At 40.7% G+C, this 19,813-nt stretch overlaps 1 protein-coding gene and 1 long non-coding RNA gene across 5 annotated transcripts; one reads left to right on the forward strand and one right to left on the reverse strand.

The window, feature by feature from the left end:
• Positions 1-92: 92 nt before the first annotated feature.
• Paics (phosphoribosylaminoimidazole carboxylase and phosphoribosylaminoimidazolesuccinocarboxamide synthase) lies at positions 93-14,091 on the forward strand. Of its 4 annotated transcripts, none has more exons than XM_027390948.2 (8): positions 243-651; positions 5,898-5,911; positions 5,995-6,192; positions 8,409-8,587; positions 10,202-10,495; positions 11,088-11,352; positions 12,883-13,041; positions 13,320-14,091. In XM_027390948.2, exons 3-8 carry the CDS (start codon positions 6,126-6,128, stop codon positions 13,484-13,486), a joined length of 1,131 nt encoding a protein of 376 aa, XP_027246749.1. In that variant the 5' UTR covers positions 243-651; positions 5,898-5,911; positions 5,995-6,125; the 3' UTR covers positions 13,487-14,091. The 4 variants fall into 4 exon arrangements, with proteins under 4 accessions (XP_027246748.1, XP_027246749.1, XP_027246747.1 ...); XM_027390945.1 differs by lacking the exon at positions 243-651 and adding an exon at positions 766-911; XM_027390947.1 differs by lacking the exons at positions 243-651; positions 5,898-5,911 and adding an exon at positions 93-196.
• Positions 11,590-19,793, reverse strand: LOC103163085. Its single transcript, XR_004772250.1, has 2 exons — positions 19,395-19,793; positions 11,590-13,065 (listed from the first exon to the last, which is right to left on the reverse strand). It is a non-coding gene; the product is annotated as an uncharacterized LOC103163085 (long non-coding RNA).
• Positions 19,794-19,813: the final 20 nt, after the last annotated feature.

Raw genomic sequence — 19,813 nt, forward strand, 5'->3', positions numbered from 1 at the left:
GCGGCGGCGCGCGCTTTCCCAGAGGGGGCGTGGCCAGCTCGGCCTCCAGCGCCCCGCCAATCAGCTACGGCACGGAACGGGGGAGGAGCTATGGAGTCAAGGGGGGTGGGGTTACTTCTGTGCGGGCGAGGTCAGGAGCGCTAGTGTTCCTGCACGTGGCAATCTCCGTTATTTTCCCGCTCCCTAGATTTAAGAGGTGAGAAGAGCGCCATTAGTGGTGTTTATCCCTCATAAGATTTGAGCTGTGCGTGCGCCCGGCCGCACGCCGTCCCCCGGTAGTCAGGACTTGGTATGCTCCAACCCAGTCCGAACCCTCTCCGGGCCGGCGGGGGCCGCAGCCTGCGCGCCACTTTTCGCTGCTGGGAGCTGTGACGCGGGGCCGCCCGGAAGCGGGGTCGCGTCAGTGCGCCTGCGCGGCGGGAAGCCTGAGGACACGATCCCAGCACCAGACCCCGCCAGATTTTAGCGGTCGTCGTCGGGTGGCAAGGACGGACTAGGAATAACTGCTCTGTCTAGAGGCGTGTCTTGCGTTGCGCCGCCCTTTCCTGCACCGCTAAGCTTCCCTGATCGCTCTTGTTTTCCGGAGCGCTGCTTCTCTTTCCCGCGCCGTCTACACCTCCTTCCCACCAGAGATAATGGCGACAGCTGAGGGTGAGTAGCGGGCTTGGGTCTCCCACCACTCCCTCCAGCAGGAAGTTAGCATGCTTGGCGCGCTCACACGGGCGGCCCTGGGGTCGGATTGCAGCCGTCCTGGTACAGTGACCCGCTCGCTTCCCCACGATGGCGCTGGTGCCCGGATCCTGCACACGTGGTCCAAGCTCTGGGAGACGTGCATTGGACACTAAGCACCCAGGCCTCCAGAAATACCCAGAAATGGCCCCGGGACTGGAGGAAAGTAACAGAGTGCGAAGGTACTACGGAGGAGAAATGGCCAGAAACTAACGAAGTGCCTAGAAACTGTAATAGATAAACGATCAGGAAAATCCTGCAGAATTTTCAACTCCTGTTTAATCTGTTAAGCTTAATACGCCAATAGTCCCTTCTGCCGTAAGGTTAATAGTTTAATATTATGACTATGGGTCCAGATTTTTTGTTTTGGTAAATTGCTAGCTTTGTAGTCCAGGCTTGCCTAGAATTTCGGTTTATGGGTGTGGGCGAGTAGTGATCAGTACTGGCTGGTAGTCTTTGATGCCATAACTTTGGAGAGCCCCAAAATCGAAGGGAAACGTTTCTTTATCACTTTTTGTTTGATAGATTATAGTTAATTAGGCTACCATTTTGTTTGTGCATTTGAAGAGCCTCAGGAAAGGTGGTTTATAGCTTTTATACTAATAAAACGCTGTCTTGGACCACAACAAAAGTTTCTAGATAATGAAGTAAATTGTCTTGGCGCCCAGCACATTCTTTCCTACTTATAAAAAGCAAGAAACAAAACAACAAAAACTGTGCCACAGCTTCATAAATTGGGACTTTTGCCCAGAATTTTTCTGAGATCAGGGTGCCTGTGCTTCTAAACTGGTAAAATCTCTAGAATCTTCCCTGTTCGGTTCCATACCCTCCTCCCCCTTTTATATATGTGAGTGGATGCTATGTTTGGGCATGCTTGAGAAGTCTGGAGGGTGTCTGGTCACCTGGAACTGGAGTTAAAGGCCCTTTTAATAGATGTGGCTTTTGTGCTTTCTAAAAGACCTTTTTTGTTTGTACTCAAAGTGTTTCAATATGTATCCTTACCTGGCAGCACAGGGCTAGCCAGTTTGTTTGGGTTTTGTAAGAGTTAAAAATTCATGAAACATCTCAGACCTCATCTGTCTCTGTTTGAATTCACCTATTTATGGAGTTGGTTTTTTTGTTTGTTTTTGGTATGTGTGTTGGTGTTGAAACAGGGTCTCTTGTATAGCCTTGACTGGCCTGGAACTCAACAGTGCTTGTTGAGATTAAAGGCACATATAACATGCTTACCTAGCCTATTAATTTTTAAGTCATTTTAACAAGCATTTTGAAGCATATGCTTCCTACATATTTTTCAAATGTTTTGGTCTTTCTATTGTTCGTTTTTAATTTTATAACATTTCTCCCCTCTCTTTTCTTCCTCACATACTCCCAGACAACCTCCCACTCTCCTTAACTCTCTTTTTGTTCTTTTTGTTAACTGTTATTGTGTGCATATGCTTATCTACATACTCATATATTAAATATAACCTACTTGGCCCAAATAACAGTGTGTTATTTGTATTCCGTTTTTGAGGCTGACCATTTAGCACAGGGCCCCAGTGGCGCTGGGGAAGACCACCTCTCCAAACCCAGCTTCCCTTAGTTGCCTACAGCTCTTTGTGTAGGGTTGAAGCCTTGGTTTTCTCCATTCACCTCGGCATGTCCATTGGTATCCCCTCTCAACTCACATTTGGACAGTCGTGCTGGTGAGACTTTAAGGGTGAAGCTTCTGATGTTACTGGGAGAACACAATCTCACAGCAAATTACATTCCTTTGGCTCTTACCATCTTTCTGCCCCATCTTCCATGATGCTCTCTGAGCCTTTGATACAGGAGGGTTTTTTGGTAAATGTATCTATTGAAACTGGGCTCCACACCTATATTTTCTATGCCCATTATTTAAAATCACTAAAGACTAGGTGGCAAATATAGATTTGGGTAAATTTTAGAACAATAGGTAGAAACCTTTGGTTTGCTTACCTAATTTTATTTTAGCCAAATTATTTTATCTGAGATTCCACACAGGCTGGCCTGAAACTCATTATGTAGCAGAATCTGGAATTTAACTTTTGCTTCCCCTTCCAAAATACTGAGACTAGAGGTGCCTGACTTTATTTTAGCCCATTACAATTTTTAGTTTTAAAAATACTTATTTTGCTTTTTTTTAAAATGTTTTGCATGTATGTATATGCACCATAGTGTGATGTGTTTCATGTGTCCCTGGGTCAGAAGAAAATGTTCAAATCCCTTGAAACTGGAGTTTAGGATGTTTCTGAGAGAACCACCATGTGGGTACGGGAAACTGAACCTGGGTTGTGCCCTTAATTGCTGAGTTGTTTTTTTTTCCATCCCCCATTTTATTTTTGGTCATTGATCGTGTGTCTGTGTGGATTTGTGCTTGTGAGTATAGGTGCTAGTGGATCCTTCCCTGGAGCTAGAGTACAAGTGAATGAATGTGAGCCAAACCTAGTGTGGCTGCTGGGAGCCAAATTTGGGTCTTAAGCAAGAACAGTTACACTCTTAACTGTAGAAACTTCTTTCCAGTCTCTTATTTCTTTAAATATGAGTCTAGACTAAAACCCTTTTCTTTTAAATATATTGAGTCTGTCTTGTGCTCTTTTGTACTTACAACAACCCTCTGGTTCTCAGGTTACATTTTAACTCAACATGGTTGATTAACAATGAGTAGTGAATTAGATGGAAGGCAACAGTTTTCAAAAGGCCTGGGAAGAGGACACAAAAAGAAGTTGAAGTTCCAGAAAGGAAATAGAGAAATAAATTTAGAGTTCAAAACTGGAGCTATATCCTACAGGGCTTTTTAAAATTCTGTTAATCTTTCTGAACATTAGATTAATATACCACAGTGGAAATTGCTTATCACTGGTGTCAACCCGGGATCAAATTTAGTCTAGTTGGGAAAAAAGGAAAATTACATTTATTTATCGATAATTAGGATTGTAATACCAGATACCCAAAGGCAAGTAACTTTGAATAATGTATTGAGTTTTTAAAAGATGGCCTCCTTACAGGTTTTTTGTTTGTTTTGTTGTTGTTGTTGTTGGGTGTTTTTTTTTTTCCGTTTTGCCTTCTTTTGTGTTTTTGTTTTGAGCTAGCTCTATAGACCAGGCTGATCTCAAACTCAGAGATCTGACTGCCTCTGCCTCCGCCTCCCAGGTGCTGGGATTAAAGACCTATATAAGCACCGCTTGGCCTCTTTACAGTTTTGAACCACAAGAAAGGTTGAAAACAGATCAGTTAGAGGAATGTAGTTGATGCTACCAAACGTTAGATTTTCTCATAGGAAAATTATTTCTAGGTAGTTTAGGGGGAAAAGTGAGTAGCTGTATAGGGAACAGGTTGTAAAACTAATGTTTCGGAAACCTAGTTTGGTCTAGTTCAAAAACTAGCTCACATGGTTGTGACCAAGTCTCCCATCCATCCATTTCAAGAAAAATCTTAGCCAACAAGGAATTGCCTCCTACATTAATTTTAAGAACACTGAACCAATGTTAGGCCATTGATTTTTCATGGGCACTTAATTGTTTTCCTGTGATAGCTGGTGGTGTGGCCTAATCAATTCTTTAGTTTTGTTTTTTCCAGGCAGAGTCTCACTGTAACTGGATGTCCTGGAGTTGCCCACGTAGAACAGTCTGGCCTCCTCAAATATCTCTTCTACTTTCCTTCCTGCTGTTCTGTCTACTAGCTGCTCTAACCACGTCCAATCTAAATATTCCTACACTGAGTGCACAGCTGTGCTGACCTATGCACTTGCACTATTTGGCAAAAGTTGTCACTTTTAACTACCCTTGTTAAGTTTTGATCATTTTCAGGTCTCCGTGAAGCTTCTATTTGTTATAGACTTCTCTGGTGTAACTAAGGTGGTCCTGCTGTCAATAGTCTCTACCTTGTTTTATTTTATTATGATTTCTTATTTATTACCAGCTTCCTTCAAGACTCTCAGGTCCCTTGAGAACAGAAACTAGATTTCATTTGCTATTACTCCATGGTCCTGGCATACAGATACACTGGAAAAGTACTGAGGATAAATGTGTTGTGGAAACATGAGAAGCAAATTCCCTATAATTTTAAACTCTGGTTACTTTTAATTTTCAACTATATCATTTTAATATAGAGTCTAGTGTCTTTTAGGCACTGTGACTGACGTTAAACTGAGATGTTTTTGCCTGGTCTAGTGATGCACATCTTTAGTCAAAAAAGCAGAGGCAGATGTTTCTCTGAGTTTGAGGTTAGCCTGCTTTGTCTACAAAGGGCATTCCAGGTTAGCCAGAGCTATGGAGTAAGACCCTGTCTCAGAAAAGGAAAACCCTTTTGCATTCATTTCCTGGTACTCTCCTACATCCTCAGTGGAGAGGGCACTGGTGGCAGAGGATTGAATAACGGTGTTCTTGCAGTAGGGCTAACTAATCTAAATGTAAATGGAGGAAAGCCTGTGTTGTCACCATGCCTAGCAGGAGTGGGGTGGGGCTGGCTTCAGAATATCGTCATAAAAATGTCGTTTGGTTTGGAATTGTTTGTTTTTCCTTTGGTACTAGACTTTCAACCTAGACCTTTTACATGTTATGCAAGCTCCGTTGTCACTACCTCCACCACCTATCAGATATTTTCAAAGGAGTGAAGGAGCCTCTTACACATTAATTTGAAATCAAGAAATTGTTCTGAATTTTCCCATTTAGCTTGTTATGAAAAGTCAGGAAAAATAAATCATTTTTCTCCTGTAAATCAGTTTAAATAATATATTATAGTTGTATGTGCAAAAATAACTACTATGGCTACGTTAATTTTAATTGTTTTATTTCAAAGACAGGCTGATACTAGAGAAAGCACGATGTTGATATCAGAAGATTTGGGATTATTTCTAGTTCTGCATATACTAAATGTGTGGCCTCAACTTTTGTGAGCCTTAGTTTTCTGATCTGTAGTTAATAAAGTTAAACTAACAAAATTATGTGATGATTCATGAGAAAACTACATTGGTGAGTATAAGTATAGTTTTCGTTGTTTTTTATTTATATTAATCACTGCCCATGCAGTGATTCACCATTTTAGCTGGTTCTTCTTTTTTTGTTTTGTTTTTTGAGACAGGGTTTCTCTGTAGCTTTGGATCTCGCTCTGTAGACCAGATTGGCTTCAAACTCACAGAGATGCTTCTGCCTCTGCCTCCACAGTGCTGGGATTAAAGGTGTGTGCCACCAACACACGTGGCTGGTTCTTTAATATTTGGGAAATCTCCCTGAATCTGATAATTCTGTTTTATTTCCACAGTACTGAACATTGGGAGAAAACTCTATGAGGGTAAGACAAAAGAAGTCTATGAATTGTTAGATAATCCAGGAAAAGTCCTCCTGCAGTCCAAGGACCAGATTACAGCAGGAAATGCAGCTAGAAAGAACCATATGGAGGGCAAAGCTGCAATCTCCAATAAGATTACCAGCTGTATTTTTCAGTTGTTACAGGATGCCGGTGAGTGCCTCCCTTTGTGTCTTTCATATTAGTCATTTTCATGGGGAGAAATTATTTGGATCAAAAACATGGAGTATTTTATCAGATGTGGCTAACTGGCTCTTTTCTCTGGGAGATGGCTATATTTGAGATAACCTGTTTGGGAATGTCTCACGGGCTAAGATGCATAATCTAAAATCAAGGCAAGAGCTTTTAAGGTTCACTGTATACGTTTACTGGTCTGGAAGTAATGGTGTTTGACTTCAAAGAAACCTTAAGCTTGGAATGGCTTGGGATGTAGTACTTGATTAGCATGCACGAAAACTGATGCTCAATCTTCAGTGTTGCCCACAGTCTTAATTACTTTTCTGTTACCATGACTGAGGCAACTTTAAAAATTACTTAATTTGGAGCTTTCAGTTCCAAGGAGCAGAATCCATGACCATCATGGTGGGATGGTGGGATGGTGGGATGGTGGTGGCCAGCAGGCGGGCAGGGCACTACAAACAGGCCGAGAGAGCTAACTGGGCTTGGGCTTTTGAAACATCAAAGCCATGGCAAACCTCCTAAAACAAGGCCACACCTCATTCCAGACAGTTCCATCAGCTAGAGACCAAGCATTCAAACCCACCTCCCACAAAGAAAAAAGAATTTAAGAGAAAGAAACTTAACAGTTTCCTGCAATCATTATCAGTCATGTGAATCACCAGTGTAATTTCCCTCTGCCAGGTCATCTTTAGCCTTAGGGAAGTTAACTATAAAAGAAGCCTTCCTGGTATTAGCATCCCTAAGTAATAACCCAAATTTACTCCCTGGAATGCTGTACAGTTGTAAGTCCCAGGAGCTTGAAAACGCTGAGAAGTGTTTGAAGATAGCAGCTGTACCTTCCTGTCCTGTTCTACATGTAAGTGACTGGACTGAACTTAGAACAGAGTTGTTTCTACCTTTTGAAAAACTGAAGGAAGACTTCTTCCAGTGGAGAAGTTAAAAGTTCAAACTATACAGAATATTGGACTGAAGGAGGGAGTTAGGATGTATTATTTATTATTATTATTATTATTATTATTATTATTATTATTATTATTATTATTATTGGATCATGAAGCTTTGTTTCCCAAGTGTATTTTATATGTATACGCTGAAAGGGGGGACACATGCATGCATGTGGAACCAACACAGCATCAATCACTAGATTACATGTGGTTGTAAATGACCATGTGGATGCTAGGAACCACACCCAGCTCTGCAAGAGCAATACATGCTCTTAACTGCAGATCCATCTCTCAAGCCCTAGGACGTGATATATTTAAACCATTATCAGAGAGGTTGTTAATTTCCAAATTCACAGTTTTCTTTCCAAACAGCTCTTTGGCTTAGCTTTTCATATGGGTTGATGCTTGTTTAAGGATTAAACATTGAAAGAAAAGGGATCTTCAGAATTTAGGGCTGTTCTGATTGATAAGTAGCTCACTCTATAAGGATTAGAACAACACTGAATTGTAGAACATGAGAATTCTGTAGTCAGGTTAGCTTTAGAGATAATTTAATACCATTTAGATGAACATGCTATGATTTGTGTGCATTCTACAAAATTAGATAATCCATGGTATAGAGGAGAGAAATTTACTGTCTTATTTAAGATAAGCTAAATAGCTGGAGGGTAAAACACTGTGAACTTGGGTCTTTGGGCCTAGTATATGGTTTGCCATGTGATATTAAAATGAAACTGTCTGCTATTTTGATAACTAGTAGGAAAACATTCTATTTTGTTAACCTTTTATGATTTTATTTTTAATTATGTCTATATATGGGTATGTGCATTTGAATACAGGTACCATAAAAGGCCAGAGGCATTGCATGGCCTGGACTGGAGTTAATAGGGCTTGTGAGCCTCTGGGCATGGGTGCTAGGAACCAAACTAGGATAGCAGTAAGTGCTCTTAACCCCTGCACCCTCTCTCTAATCCAGTGGTGACATTTATTTTGACACAGGTGTTTTGAGGTGGCTAAGCAGGTAAAGCACTTGCCAGGCAAGCCTAACTTGTCTGAGTTCCACCCCCAGAAGCAATGTAAAGACGAAGAGAACTAGTTCTGCGATGTTGTTCGTGTAAATACACACACTCGCATACATATACATGCATACATCAGAATAAATTGAAAGGAAAGAACCTCTTCCTTAGGTCTTATTTATCTTTATAGAAAGATTCATTGCTTCCCCCCTTTATCATCAATATGCAGGTATCAAAACTGCTTTCACCAAGAAATGTGGGGAGACTGCTTTCATTGCACCCCAATGCGAAATGATTCCAATTGAATGGGTGTGCCGAAGAATAGCAACTGGATCTTTTCTCAAAAGGAACCCTGGTGTAAAGGAAGGGTATAAATTTTACCCACCAAAAGTAGAGATGTTCTTCAAGGTAACTGGTTTTTGTGACTTAATCACAAACTCAAGGTTAAATAAACATTGAAACATCTGTTACTGCACTGTGTCATACTAGTAATTTATGTCAATAATGTGTGTTTACATTATTAATGATAAATTTTGTTTTTGTGATGGTGGGACTGTGAAGATGCTTTTTGACATTTTTAAAAAAAGATTTAGTTGCTGGGCTGGAGAAATGGCTCAGTGGTTAAGAGCACTGGCTGGTCTTCCAAGAGGTCCTGAGTTCAGTTCCCAGCAACCACATGGTGGCTCACAACCATCTGTAATGAGATCTGGTGTCCTCTTCTAGCCTGCAAGCATACATGCAGGCAAAACCCTGTATTAGTAAATAAATAAGATTTAAAAGAAAAAAAAAGATTTAGTTGCATGGTGGGCTTGGTGGTGCGCACCTGTACTCCTCCCCAGTATTTGAGGATGAGGGTAGGAGCCAGAGAGATGGGCAGCAGTTGAGTATTGGCTGCTCTTCCAGGGGAACCCAGGTTTGATCCCACCCATGTGGGCTCACAGCTATATTATCTGATGGTCTCATCTGGTATGCAGGTACAGTCATACATGCAGGCAAAACACACACACTTACTTCAAAATAAAAATTAAAGAAAAGAAGGAATGTAGAAAATGACTAGTTCAAGGCCAGCCTGGGGGCTATGTAATGAGACACTGTCCATAAGGGTTTTTTGTTTTTATTTTTCAGACAAGGTTTCTCTGTGTAGCCCTGCCTGGCTATCCTGGGACTCATAGACCAGGCTGGCCTTGCAAGTGCTAGGACTTTAATAATTTTAATCATGATATGAACATGCTATACCATTAACTACTTAAAAATGCAAAACTGACCATTGTTTTCAAAGTAGATGCACAGGATGCATATACAAGCATCAAAACATACATACACATAAAAATTGCTTTACAAGGAGGTTGGCAAATTTAAGTATTTCATTACCTAGATAAATGACTCATCTAAATAACCTAAAAGAACTATAAAAGTAACAAATTAGGGGCTGGAGAGATGTTCAAGTACCATCAGCTACATGGTTGCTCACATCTGCTTCTAACTCTAGTTCTAGGATATCTGGATCTCTCTTCTGGCCTTCTCAGGCACCAGGCATGCATATGGTGAACAAATGGCATATTATGTGCAGGCATAACACAACATAGACCTAAAAAGAAAAAAATAATAATTAAGTAGTCAAGTTATGTCCTGAATGAACCAGAATTTGGTCTCATTTCCACACTTGTAACACAATACAAATAAAAGTTTTTAAGTAGACAAAAATAAGTATTTGAATCATAGGCTATCTGGGAAAAAGTTAGATTGAAAATATCAATTCTTTTTTTGGTCTTTTTCGAGACAGGGTTTCTCTGTGTGGCACTAGCTTTCCTGGAACTCGCATTGTAGACCAGGCTGGCCTGGAAATCACAGAGATTTGCCTGCCTCTGCCATTCCAAGTTCTGGAATTAAAGGTGTGCACCACCATTGCCTGCAAAATTTTCAATTTTTAGAAATGTATTCAAGGAAAGGGGACTTTATTTTTTCTGGGAAGTTCAAAATTCTGCCATTTAAATGAACTGTGCTACTGTGTTTTATTCTCAGGATGATGCCAATAATGACCCGCAGTGGTCTGAGGAGCAGCTCATTGCTGCAAAGTTCTGCTTTGCTGGACTTGTTATAGGCCAGACTGAAGTTGACATCATGAGTCATGCTACCCAAGCTATATTTGAAATCCTGGAGAAGTCCTGGCTTCCCCAGAACTGTACACTGGTTGATATGAAGATTGAATTTGGTGTTGATGTAACCACCAAAGAGATTGTTCTGGCTGATGTTATTGATAATGATTCCTGGAGACTCTGGCCATCAGGGGATCGGAGCCAGCAGAAAGACAAACAGGTATGCTCTGAGCTTACTGTCTTTTGTAAGATCAAGCCCTATAATGGTGAGAGAGGTTATCAGTCTGATTTATTGCTAAGTGTTTACCTTTAAAATTAATCTCTCTCTTCTGGAGATAGAACACAAAGACAGGGCACTTGCTTAGCACACACCAGATCCTGAAGTCAACCTTCAGTATCCAAAAGTAAAAGTGAACCGAACTCTCCTGTGGTGGTAAGGAATACTTTTAACCTACAAAGCAGGCTTTTTTATGTCACCTTCAGATTCTTAAACAGCAAAGGGACAACTGTCCTTGTTTGTCTAATCTTCACAATACCAAGACTAAGGGACGGAAATGGGATTCTACATACCAAGTCTTAATTAAGGCTTTTAACTCAACTACTTGTAATTGCTAAGGAAGAAAGCATTTGACCTGGAATGAAAAGCGAAACTTTGCTGCTGAACTTTTTCATTGAAAAAACATTTCTCCATCAACGGGCATTTTCAGATATATCTCATTATGTAAACTTGTCATAAGCTCTACTTAAAGAAAGGAAGGAAGGGTTTTTAAGCTAGCAAGAGAAAATTATTTTGTAAATTTCTATCTTTCTAGTCTTACCGTGACCTCAAGGAAGTAACTCCGGAAGGACTGCAGATGGTAAAGAAGAACTTTGAGTGGGTTGCAGATCGAGTGGAGTTACTCCTGAAGTCAGATAGTCAGTGCAGGGTTGTAGTGCTGATGGGTTCCACTTCTGACCTTGGTCACTGTGAGAAAATTAAAAAGGCTTGTGGAAACTTCGGGATTCCATGTGAACTTCGAGTAACATCTGCCCATAAAGGACCGGATGAAACTTTGAGGATTAAAGCAGAGTATGAAGGTAAACTTAATAAATAAATGGACAACTTCAGCTATTTCTGATTTGGGTAAAATATTTTAAAGTACATATGTTTTGGATAATAATGTTTTAAAGAGGCTTTCCATATTTCGGAGGAAAGTCATGTGGAATGCCTATACTTTTACACTTATCCCCAGGGATAATGTCTGACATCCTATCCCTCTTTGTGTACCTCATGCATGTGATGCCCATAAACTCATGCAGGCACACATACTTGTAATTTTTTTGAATCTTTAAAAAAAAAAAAAAAAAAAGGCTCATTGATTAAGAGGAGCACTCACAGCCATCTAGCTCCAGTCCAGGGGAATCCATCAACTTCTTCTGGCCTCCAGGAGCACTGCACACCACACCCATGCATAGACATGGAGGCAAAACAGCCATACACATAAAATAGAAGGATGTGTGGTCTCCTTGTCTTATTAACAGTGCCCCTTGAGCACTGTTGCTGGCTTATTCCAAAAGAAAAGAATCCCTTACCCCAACTGTGGGATGCCTAAGGCTAAAGCAGCAGGGCCTCTCTGGTATCTTTGTCAGTTTTCTTGAAAGAAAATAAGAAATAAAGCTATAGTTTCAGGAGTTAATACATTAAGTAAATGATAGGATATCGTTGGTACAAGAAAACTTAACAGAAGTGTAGTTAACAATGGGAGGAGGGCTTCCGGTCCTTTAATAAGCTAATGAAGGCTTGGATTCTTTCTCCAGAAAGGCAGACTAAGTTGTAATAAGAAATTCAGGATTCAGTATCCAGCACCACATAAAACCAGGACCTGTAGTCCTAACAGGTGGGAAGGTCGGGTTTGCTGTAATTCAAGCTGAGCCTGGGCTAGAGTAACACTGTATTAAATATACAAACTTCCTAAACTTTTGAGATATAGAGATGTACTTTTGCTGTTGGTTTTTGATACTGCTAATGATGGGCCTTTCAACTCAAGCATCCTAAGCCCTTTAACTTTGGGTGCTTTTACTACATGTACTCCAGCACCCAAATACTGAATACTGGAAGTAGCCACGAGAATTTTAATCACTATTAAATGAGTCTACTGGCACCCTCTGGAAGGACAACTCATCATAAAAGATAGCTGTTCAGCTGGTGAGGTTCTTCATGCTGCTGAGTCTAAGCAGCAATATCAGAAGGAAGCTGTGAACCAGCCATTTCCTTACCAACTTCAGGACATTCTCTTTATACTGTAGATCTCAAAAATGGCCATTCCTATGCTACTTAGGTTATTATTAACTGTACAGCTAGGTATGCTTTTTCTATAGCAGACTACTAAAGGATTTGAGTTCATTTTGTATTTTACATTTATTTTTATAGTATATGTGGAGGTTAGAGAACAGCTTGCAAGAGTCAATTCTTTGCCACTATATGGGTTCTAGAGGTCAAACAGGTCACCAGACTTGGCAACAGTTCCCCTTACCCACTGAGCCATCTAACATGCCCCCCCCCTTTTTTTGTTCCTGCTGTTATTGTCAACAAAACAAAAGGACCTGGTTATCTTGTAATTTCCCTAGGCGATGGCATACCTACTGTATTTGTCGCAGTGGCTGGCAGAAGCAATGGTTTGGGCCCAGTGATGTCTGGTAATACTGCATATCCGGTTATCAGCTGTCCCCCCATCACACCAGACTGGGGTGCTCAGGATGTGTGGTCATCCCTTCGACTGCCCAGTGGTAAGATCTTGAAAATTTTCAGTACTGGGAGTATACACAAAATTTCAAGATGCAATCTTAATGTCTCTACCAGCCTCATCTTCTAATATTTAATTACACATTTTAGCCACAGCCTACTAATTTTAAATCAGACGTTATATTTTTGAATTATTGTGTATTTTTTGCTTAATATGCATCTCTTAAGAAGTAAAGACTTGGCTTTATTATCATCTTTTGTTTTTTTATTTCTTTTTAAGCTACTAACTCATTTATTTGTCCTTTCTATTCTGAACCAATAGGTCTTGGCTGTTCAACTATACTTTCTCCAGAAGGATCCGCCCAGTTTGCTGCTCAGATATTTGGGTTATACAACCATTTGGTATGGGCCAAACTTCGAGCAAGCATTCTTAACACATGGATATCTTTAAAGCAAGCTGACAAGAAAATCAGAGAATGCAATTTATAAAAAAAAAAAAAAAAAGTAATTTTTAGGAGAAAAGTTACACATTCCTAGTTTGAATTAAAAAGAAAGAATTTAAGCAAAATGATTTCACATCAGAGAAAACAATTCAGTTTACTGTTGAACAAAATGGTCCTCTATATTTTAGGGGTTGACAAGTTGTCAGTGAGTATTTGTTATTAATATTTTCTAGTTCTGAATAATGATGTGTTCCTGTAACCTCAGCACACCAGAGGCTGAGGCAGAAAAACTATGTGTTGAGACCCTGTATTGAAATAAAAAAATCTTTATAGTTAGTAAAAATTAGTATGACACTGTTCAATTATATTATCAATCACTACATGATCCTTGTTGGGCAGTTAATGTAACATTAGCAAAGAAATGTCTTTTATGGAGCTGGAGCTGTCTTTCTGGTTTAAGAACCAATGTGGCTCTCTTGCAGAGGACCAGAGAATTTGGTTCCCATCATCCATGTGGAGTGACTCATAATCACCTGTAACTTCTAATTATTTCTAAATGCTAATAATGATTTTTTTGTAAATCAGTAGCTACTGGTTGGTCTTCTGTGGATCATGATTTGAAAATTAAAATATTTCTGTTTATGCTAATAACTATTCTCACTGCATGGTCTGTATGTTCTAAGTCCTTATCTAAGAAAGTACATAGCTACATGAATCTCCAGCTAAGGTATGTGTTTGTGCTTTGTTGGGTTTGTTTTTATGGTGGTGAGGAAACCCTAGGTCCTTACACTTGGTAGGCAAGCACTACCTCTGAGTTACATCTTTACCCATGTTTGCTTGGGGGGTTTTGTTTTGTTTTTAAAGAAATTGAGAATAGGGGTAGAAGAAACACATAAAGTGGAAGTGATGGAAAGGGCTCCTTCCTGAGGTGTTTGTGTATTAGGACAATTCTTGAAAAAAAGTAGTCTCCTTCCCATTCCAATAAAAGACTACGTAAATTATGGCTTAGCCATTTAACTAGGTTTTATGGTAGGTGCCTCTGTGGGCCATAAACTTTGATTTTCTAGTAAAACATTTTGGACACAACTGCAGTCAAAGGAGTGAGTGGATGTAGTGGCTAGTTGTTGGTTTTGCTAGTGAATAGCTGGACAGAGGGCCTAGCCACATTCACTTCTGTAACACCTGACATTACTGAAAAGTCAAATGCTATGTTTCATGAAGCTTAGTTATAGATTCCATCACAGTGTTTCCCCATTCTTTGCCATATTCATCACATGCACTGAACTAGTTGGGTCTTCTATTTACTTCTCTCTTCTGCTCTGCTGGCTTCTGTACCTTAAGTCCTAAGTCTCAAGTCTTGAACATATTTACTATGCCTAGCTTGAAATTTCATGCTGCCTTTCAGTGCCAAATGCATGGCAACAAGTTTGCTACAAATATTCAAAGTCTAGGCAGGGCAGAATTGTAGATTGTACAGTTCTTTATATGAATGAACTCAGTGTATTTTTTTCCTTGCTAAGCAGCAGGAAAATCTTTATTGTAGCCTATCTTAAACCCATAATTCAGTGTTTGGAAATCACTGTGTTACATTGTTCAGTACTGATTTTCCTATGGGGCACCACTACCGTTTAACCTGAGCAGCCACGAGTTTTCGTATAAATTTACTTGTCCATTTTTTTGTGTTTTTGTTTGTTTGTTTTGATACAGGGTTTCTCTGTGTTGGTTTGGAGCCTGTCCTGGAACTCAATTTATAGAATAGGTTAGCCTTGAATTTACAGAGATCTGCCTACCTCCCAAGTTATAGGATTAAAGGCACTTGCTGCCACCATCACCTGGCTTACTTGTCCATTTTATGACAAGGCATTTTAGGTTTGCTCTGGAGCTGAGGCAGATGAAATGGTGACAAAGTCTGTATGTCTCACCTTTCACCTATTCAGCTGCTACCTCTTAAGAACTACTTGTTTGGGCCCTGTAGGGTGTAACTAACCAATCACTCCTTCAGCTAGAAATCAAGATAGAAAACTTAATCTTTTCTAACCCTTTTTCTTGGGTATTGATGCCTTCTACTTTAAAACTCTTAGTGGTATCAGGTGACCTTAACACTTTCAACTAGGATGACTCCCAGCTCTGTATTGCTAGACTTTCTATGTTTGGCCATTTGTTTTTGCCTGTCTGTCTCAAAGATACCATCATAAAAACCATAGTGCTTAATAAGCCTGTAACTTCAGGCTGCTGCATCCACTGTCTGCCTTGAATCAGCTCTGTCCTATCTTCTATACAAATGGAAGTTGAGATTTTCCATTTGCCTGATGTCTAGAAATCCCCCTTTTCCACAGAACCTTTGATTGCACTGAGACTAATGCAAACTTTTATTTTTACCATGTAGATTCTGAAAGGGTTTGCCTCTTTTTTATGAAAAAAAAAATGTGTGGATTGATGCAGGTGTGGTGGTGGGACATGCTTTTAAAATCCCAGCACTCTGGAGACACGTGGATCTTTGAGTTCAAGGCCAGCCAGGGCTACACAGAGAAACCTTGCCTTAAAAATGAAAATCCATAAACAAAATTTACCATTGTATTTCACAGGTTCTTTAACTATTTGAAAACCTATCTGTGGACAAGAGGTTAAAAGTCACTTGTGTAAGCAAGGCCTGATAATGAAACTGATCCCGGCTCCTCACAGGTTCAAGGCCATGTGATGATCTCTTTTTGAAAGGGAAAGGTGCTGCGCTATAGTCTAGTGGTAGAACACTTCTCTGGCATGCATGAGACCCTGGGAGGAGAAATCAAGGTTTTCCCCAGGGAAACAATCACCTTCCCTCCCTCAAAAAAAAAAAAAAAAAGAAAGAAAAAAATTAATATGGTTATTTTGGTGGGCTTCATCATCTTCAATTTCCATAAAATATAACTACGGTGGCTATACAAGTTTTCTGCTGGACTAGAGAAATACTGCATGCTTTGTTTCCCTCCTCTGTGTTAAGTTACACCTAAGCACCGCCACTTAAAAGGGTGGGTTTATTTTGGCTAATGATGACAGGAGTCCCTAGGTGACTCCTAGCAGAAAGGTTAAGGAAGGTTAGTGCTCAGGTCATTTTTCTGTTTCTCACTCTGTCCATGGCCACACCCACAGGATGGAGCCGCCTACGTTCAAGATGAGTCATCCTGGCTCAGTTAAGCTTTTCTGGAAACACCCTCACCAACATCCAACAATGTGTTTCCATGGTGATTATAAGTCCTGTCGACTTGACAGTGAAGATTAACCATCACACAATTTGACTCTACTAAGCCTAGGTATCTCCTAGAAATTAGAGAATTACAGTATTTGGTTGTTTGTTTTTAGCCTCTAGATGGGCTTGAATAGCCATAGCCATGTGTTGAAATTCCTGCTCTACTTCCCCTCTGGAAAGACCCCCACCTAACTACAGCACATGAAAATTATTTTTAAGCATGGGTTGATTGGTTAATAGGATCATCCATTAACAGTGGTCATCATCAGTTTGACCATTTGTTTTTACATTTTTATTTTTAAATATGCATACATGTGGGTGTGTGCATGTGAGTGTCTACCCACTCAGACCAGGGATGTCCACTTTAACTAGCCCTGATACAGCGATGGGAATCATGCAGGTCCTCTAGAACAGTATGTTTTTACCTCTGAGCCATCTTGCCAGCCCCCATTAGTTTCTTTTAAGATGAAGTATCAAGACTTGGCATGTAGCCCGTGTTTGCCCCACACTTGATCCATAGCTAAGGGTAACCATGAATTTCTGATCCTTCTACCACTACCACTGTGGTGCTGAGTATTGGACCCAGGCCTTTATGGATGCTAGGCAAGCATTCTATCAGCTGAGCTACATCCCTGACCCTGGTTTTTAAATTTTGTAAATCTTGAGGGTTTTTTTTTTTTTGCTTCAATAAATAACCTAAAATCAAGTCATAATATATGTAAACCTGGCAAATGACTATGTTGCATCTATTTAACAACTAGTATGGAAAATAAAACTAACCGTGACTAGGGGCTTCAGCTAGGTTTTCTGTGCTGTGGAGCTTCCCTGACTGCCATTATTTAACACGGTAATCCCTGGAACAAGTTAACCTGTGGTCCCCGAATAAGAAAGGCAGTTCAGGGTGATGTGGGGCTAAATAGCACTTGGTGTAAACGAGTATGTGGGAGCTTACCAGGAATCATGCAAACTTGAGTGCCTACATAATGACTAATGAATTTGACTGGGCTAAGAGATGCCCACGTAGCTGATACAATTATTTTTGCCAGTGTTTCTGGGGGAGATATGGCATTGAATATAGTAAAATTCTGTTGAAGGACAAACTACAAAAGGTAGTGTAAGTTTGCTCTCTGAGGTGGAAAATAGGCTCTTGCCTTTAGACATCACTGTTCCTGGCTCAGGGCCATCTCGTTTGACCTGGAACTATTGTCACTATCATGTTTACTCACTATTGTTTTTCTTTGGAGACCTCCCACAAATATAACCTATAACATATGTACAAGGTCCTGAGGGGGTAAAGATAAGTAAAGTTGCATTTCTGCCTGTATTAAGTCCTTGTTAGAGTGGTGGTGTTTCACACCTTTAGTCCCAGGCAGAGAGGCAGGTGATCTATATAAATTCAAGGCCAGTCTGGTCTCCAAAGCTACACAAAAAGCATGTCTGGGGAAGGGAAAAAAAAAAAGAACAAACAACAAAACCCATAACAGTTCTTTGTAGTATTTGGAGATTTTGGTTGTTTTGTTTGTGTGTTGGGGGGGTGTTTAGTTTTAATGATTTTTGTCTTTTGTGGGATCACCCACCTCTTTGGAAAGGGTTGAACTCAGGGCCCTGTGTGTGCTGGGCAAATGCTTCAGTATTTTAAATGATCTTAATATGGCATAGTGACAGGGTACTTTTGATAGACTTTCTGATCTCTAGAGAAAAAATACAGAGAACAAAAGGGATATCTCCTTATCTCAGCAACTGTAAATTTCTAGCACAGGCATGTATGTGGTTCTGAAATACTCCCTGAATTAAAAATGCAAATTCCCAAAGATGCGGACACAGAACTATTGCGTGTCCAGCAGCTGTCCTCTAAAGATCCTAATGAACTGTTAAGGGTTGAGGGAACCTGTAGAAGGTGGAGCTTAGTTGGGGTGTCCTCTTAAAGAAGAGGTTTGGACTGGGGCTTCTTCACTTTCTTGCTTCCTTGTAATCAGTAAGTGAGTAGATTTGGGCAACTACCATGATGCTCTTCCTCACCAAGGAACGACAAAGCCAACTTACCATGGGCTGAAATTTGTGAAATTGTGATCCAAAATAATCTTTCTTCATAAGTTCAGTATGATGTATTGCACTGAGCACACAAAGTTGGCAGACATATGACCATTGGCTAAACAGTTTCAGCCCTTGACTCAGACAAGAAATGGGAAGTAAATATTTGGTTTAAAAGCTGATTAGCAGCCAGGCGTACACCTTTAATCCCAGGCAGAGACAGGCAGATCAAGAGTTCGATGCCAACTTGGTCTACAAGTTGAGCTCCAGGGCAGCCAGAACAGTGAGACAGAGAAACCCTGTCTTGCCAAACAAGCTGAATAGCAACCGTGTTAGGAGAACCTGGAGGAAGTGTGTTTGTGGGGGGTTTAGCACAGGTCTCCATGGTAATTATAACAAGTAGTGATAGTAAGACTGGCCTCATGTACAATCTTGTATAGCTGACTTTAAGAGCGCTTGCTTAACATTCCTACAACGGCTCTCCAGCGCTACACAAGGAAGTTGACCCTTAGAACCAGAATGTAGACTAGGTACGTGAACACATTTCCTTAGTTTACTGTGGCATCTACATAAGTCGTAGAATCCAGTTCAGAACATGGACATTCTCGCTGATTAGGCTTCCAGCCCTCTGCTCCTAGACTGGCTCTCGGAGAAATTAACAGTAGTGCCTTTGCATTTGCGTCAGTACCAGACCTACCTTCACTTCCCGCAGAATCAGCCCCGAGTTCTCCTGATCACTGTTCAAGTCCTGAAATGGCAATTCCGAAACACTCCTGAGAAGCTGTGCCTCTACCTGCCTCCTTCAAGGGACTCCCTAGAGTTTCTTAAATTAATTAGCATCTCACAGACTCTTCTCTCCCGAAGCCAGTCGCCCCGCCGCAGCCTGACCACAATGGTCGCACCAGCACGCCCGCGGCTTTGGCTGACAATTTCGGTGAGCCCCTTCCTGCAGCCGCCTTTCCAGCCGGAATAGGGGCGCTAGTCACTAGGAAAACAAATTTCTCCCCGCGAGACCGGAAGAAGACCGGTTTCCGACGCCAGCTCTGGGACCTACAAGCTCGCGACTCCCGGTCGCCTAGCAACCACCAACTTCCTCCTCCGCCAGGCCAACTTGGA

Source organism: Cricetulus griseus, assembly GCF_003668045.3.
Source record: "Cricetulus griseus strain 17A/GY chromosome 1 unlocalized genomic scaffold, alternate assembly CriGri-PICRH-1.0 chr1_1, whole genome shotgun sequence".
Lineage (NCBI taxonomy): Eukaryota > Metazoa > Chordata > Mammalia > Rodentia > Cricetidae > Cricetulus > Cricetulus griseus.